At 58.4% G+C, this 4,459-nt stretch overlaps 1 protein-coding gene across 2 annotated transcripts in view; it reads left to right on the top strand.

Moving 5' to 3' along the window:
- AGO2 (argonaute 2, RISC catalytic component) overlaps positions 1–4,459 on the top strand; it is a 53,024-nt gene that overhangs the window by 33,667 nt on the left and 14,898 nt on the right. For both annotated transcript variants that reach the window (XR_001516994.2, XM_006912939.3), the window contains exons 8-11: positions 453–600; positions 1,393–1,512; positions 1,680–1,802; positions 3,105–3,238. Coding sequence is in view for 1 of the 2 variants with exons in the window: in XM_006912939.3 (XP_006913001.2) it covers positions 453–600; positions 1,393–1,512; positions 1,680–1,802; positions 3,105–3,238 (525 nt within the window). In the remaining variant the exon portion in view is untranslated. The remainder of the gene's footprint in view (positions 1–452; positions 601–1,392; positions 1,513–1,679; positions 1,803–3,104; positions 3,239–4,459) is intronic.

The raw sequence follows: 4,459 nt of genomic DNA, 5'->3' as shown, positions 1-4,459 counted from the left end.
AGCTCCTGCTTCCTCCCCCACCCTGGGAGGCTTCGGGCCCTTCGGGGTGGGCGCACGGAGCACTCGGCTGGCGGACGGCGGGGAGCCAGTCTGGGCCCACGGCCGGCTGGGAAGCCATACGCCTTTCTTTCTGGATTCGGCTTCATTTACCCCAAATGTCTTACACACGCTAGGTGCAGTGCGTCGTGTGATGACTGCATATTATAGGTGTGTAGGTATCTTTTATCTTCCAAGAGGTAAAATGAAAGATTAGGAGCTCGGGAATATTTCAGGTGACCCAGAGGACATATCCGATTTGGGCCCCCGGGAGGGACTTTGAAGTTTTGCCCCCAGGCTTCACCCCTCCCCGCTCCTTCCGCCCTGAGAAGGAGGCCGCAGGTGAGCGGGCCCTGCCGCCTGTCCCCACGGGCCCTGGGGTCCTCTGGGCCTGAGCCAGCTCTTTGATCCCCTAGGTTCCCACTGCAGCAGGAGAGCGGGCAGACGGTGGAGTGCACGGTGGCCCAGTACTTCAAGGACAGGCACAAGCTGGCCCTGCGCTATCCCCACCTGCCATGTCTGCAGGTCGGACAGGAGCAGAAGCACACCTACCTGCCCCTGGAGGCAAGTCCTGCCTCCTGCATGCCCCCCGGGTGGGTCGCAGGACTTCCACGGGCAGGGCCCCCTCGGCACGCCAGGTCCAAACTCACCCCTGCCACCGCGGCAGCTCAGCAGGCTGACGGATATCGTCACACCTCAGTTTCCCCGGCGATAAGTCGGGTTTGGGCAGCTTCTCCTAGGATCACGTGGAGACCGTGAGCGTGTGTCATCCCTGGCACACGGGAGAAAGTACACGGTTTCTTTGATTTCTTGTCTAAAATTCACTTCTGGTTTGAAAAAGGCTTGCCGAGGGAAAGATCAAATGCTGAACTGACACAGGAGTTTTAACTCTTTTCCGTTAGTTTTAAACTCTGAGCACTTGTCCCGTTAGCCCGGTACCTGGGGCCTGGGTCTGGTTTTCCCGTGCCGTGGCCCTGAAGGTGGGCTTTGTTCGCATCGGCAGGCTCTGCATTCCCAGCTCCCAAAGACACAGAGCCCCGCGAGACCCAGCTGTGGGAGGTGGCGCCGCCCCGTGTGGGTGGCGGTTTCTAGGCCCCCCATGTGGGTGGGGGGCTCCAGGCTGTGCTTTCTTGTGCCAGGGCGAGTCCCCTTTGGGTTCGTGTCCCACTGGGTATACTCGGGGCCTTTCCGTCGTCAGGCGCAGGACCCCTGAGCAGCTCGTGCAGGCGTGCCCTTCCTGGCGGGTGTCAGGGACCGTCGGTGTTCGTGTGGCGCGTGAGGAGTGACTGTGTCGCAGGCAGAGCCGGCGCCCGCTCCCCCGGCACTGGCGCTGACGCCTGTGCGTCCTCCTCGCAGGTCTGTAACATCGTGGCGGGACAGAGATGTATAAAAAAGCTGACCGACAATCAGACCTCAACCATGATCCGAGCGACGGCCAGGTCGGCGCCCGATCGGCAGGAAGAGATTAGCAAGCTGGTGAGCGGCACGTCCTCGGGGCCAGTGCTCGGGAGGGCACGCCCTTGGGGATCCTACGCAGGGTGCCCCGGGCAGGGGCCCCCCTCCCCGATGCTTTGGACAGACGCGTCTTCTGGGAGGAAGCCGACTGCCCCTGACTCTGTGTCTTTCTTTCTCTCTCTTTCAAGATGAGAAGTGCAAGTTTCAACACGGATCCGTACGTCCGGGAATTTGGAATCATGGTCAAAGACGAGATGACAGACGTGACGGGGCGGGTCCTGCAGCCTCCCTCCATCCTCTACGGGGGCCGGGTACGGTCAGGGCTGGGCCGGGCCAGCGCTTGGTGGGCATTTGGGGTGTGCGTCCGCAGGTCCATGGCGGAGCAGACGCAGGCGACACCCCTTCCAGGTTGGAGCCACCCCCAGAGGGGTGGACTGACCGTGATTCAGTCTGGGTCTCGTGAGAGTCTTGGGGCTCCATAGGGGACTGCGTTTCTTTGGCCCTTTTTGAAATTTTTCAGAATTATCTTCTATCTTTCAAAAGGTAGTTTTTAGTAGGCCATCAAAATTTGGAAAGCATCATCGTTTGTTGTCGGCCGGTGATGAATTATTTCCCAGGAGCTTACGCTGCTTTTCTGTGGCTTAGCTTTGTGTTTGAGGTGCTTGGTGACAGACACAGCCGTTCGTTAGTCACCTGAGGGGTCTGTTTTTGCCCTTTGACCCACTAGCTTTTATCAGTACTTAACTCGGAGGTGTCCTGACCACTGCGCCCTGCAGAGCTCATGGAAAAGGCCTCCCCTGGCCTGCTGGTGGCTGCACAGCCCGGCATCTGGGGTGGGGAAGGGGCAGGGCTGGGCCCCCAGCTCCCAAGGTCGAGGTCAAGGTCGCTGGGTCCGTCTGCAAACGTGGGGGAAGCAGTGCTCTACTTACTCTTGTCCTTAGGGCCTGTAGCAAGGTTTAGTGTGGTTCCGTTTGTAGGATTTTTTCCTCCTTATTTCAAAACACAAGTTTTTGTTTTGTTTGTTTTTCTACTGTTTCAAAGTTCAAACAGTACAGAAGAATTATAGGAAGAGGTCTCTTTTTTCCTAGCTCTCGGGTGCTCCCCAGGAAGTAATCAGTGTTATATTTTTCCTTTGTAAAATTGCCCAGGGATGACTCACATGTTTTTTTCACCTCTTCTTATGCAAATAGCATGTTAAATACACTTTCGTGCCTTGCCTTTTTTTTTTTTACGTAATATTTTCCTAGGAGCTCATGGAGATCTTGGAGATGGTGTCATGTGTTTTTTAACTGTCGGGTACTGTTCCTTTTGTATGGGTGCCCCGTCCCGCCCTGGTCGGTGGGCGCGGGGGTCACTCATCCACACATCCATCCTCCATTCACCTCTCGTCCGTCTGTCCATCCATCCACCCATCCATCCCGCTGTCCGTCACGCATCTATCTTCCGTCCACCCACCTGTTCCTCCTGAATCCATTTGTCCATCCGTCCTCCATCCTGCAAACACCTAGGGACCACCTGCTCAGGGGACCAGCAGCAGTAGGCACAGTAACAGAATCCAAGGTCAGAGAACTCTGTTTCCCACGTTCTCACTCTAGACATCTTGCCATTTGCAGAATAAAGCGATCGCCACCCCCGTCCAGGGCGTCTGGGACATGAGGAACAAGCAGTTTCACACGGGCATTGAGATCAAGGTGTGGGCCATTGCCTGCTTCGCCCCCCAGCGCCAGTGCACGGAGGTCCACCTCAAGTAAGCCTGCCTGCGGGACACGAGTCCCGGATGGGCAGGGGTGGGGCCTGCTGGGAAGGCCCGCCGTTCGTGGGGCTGGGGACTGGGGACTGGGGCGCGGGGCCTCGGCGTGGATGGCAGGGGCTGGCAGCCTCTCCCTGTCAAGGAGCAGCAGCACCCCAGGGGACGCGGGCACCTCCATGCCACCTCGACTTCCCGCCCCCTTGCTGGAGGGAGTGTGGAGAAAGAAGCCGCATTGATCAGATGAGACACAAAATAGCGAAGGAACAGGGAGCTTAAAAATTAGAGGCAGAAGAGAAAATTGGATTCAGTGACCGAAACTTAGTTTTTGAAGCTGTAGCTTCACTTTTCTGTAAGTCACTGAAGAGAAAGCGAAGCCCGGTTGAGGAAGAGCTTCACGGAGAAACGGGAGAGTGAGAGTTTCTCCCGCCCCAGTCGGGAGTGATTAAACGTCGCCGCCAGCAGCCGGGCCGAGGGGCCGAGGCTTTGGTTCGCTCTGTTCTGGGGTTGCGCCCCTCCCCGCCCTTGCCCAGGCAGCCCAGGTGCGGGGCCGACCGTGCCGGAAGCCCTCGCCACGCAGCGGGCCCAGCCGGGGCAGCGGCCTCTGTGCCGGACAGACCCCCGGCGAAAGGAAGGCTTCTGCTTCTCACCTCTCTCAAGTGGAGGCAGGAGGGGAAACGGCCCGTAAATTCTGATTCTGAGAGGCCGCAGCTCTCAGAAAGTTCTCAGGGTCCAGTGTCTACGGCGAGAGGCGTCTGTGGGAGCCTGCCCTGGCCCGTGCCCCACAGAGCCCACCGCGGCTTGGAGTCTGGACCCTGGGTTCCGCCCCCAACCCCACCCCGCGCCGTGTTCTGTCCTGGGCCCGTTCATTCCCTCTGTGTCTGGAGCTAGGTGGTCCCCAGGTGGATTCTGTGTAGATGTAATGCAGGTGTGGGCACGTACATCTCTAACTGCACTGCTGTGTGGGAGACGGAGCGCTAACTGGCCAGGTGGGACCGGCGTGTCCTTCCCCTTACTGTAGAAGGCGACGTTATTTTTACTCCTAAGCTTAAAATAGAGGCCGTTGATCTGTCCCCCGCCCGCCCCTGACTGCACAGGGCCTGTTGGCGGCAGCTGCGGGTGCTACTCTAGCTTGGGTGGTTTTGTTTTCTGCCACGATTATGTCATCCGAGTCTCCAAGTTGTACACACGAGAATAACTGGGGAGAAGAGTCCACGGGGA

Source organism: Pteropus alecto, unplaced genomic scaffold (assembly GCF_000325575.1).
Source record: "Pteropus alecto unplaced genomic scaffold, ASM32557v1 scaffold105, whole genome shotgun sequence".
NCBI classification, from domain to species: Eukaryota; Metazoa; Chordata; class Mammalia; order Chiroptera; family Pteropodidae; genus Pteropus; species Pteropus alecto.
Note: the sequence above shows the minus strand (reverse complement) of the source record. Positions and strands in the feature narration are given on the sequence as shown.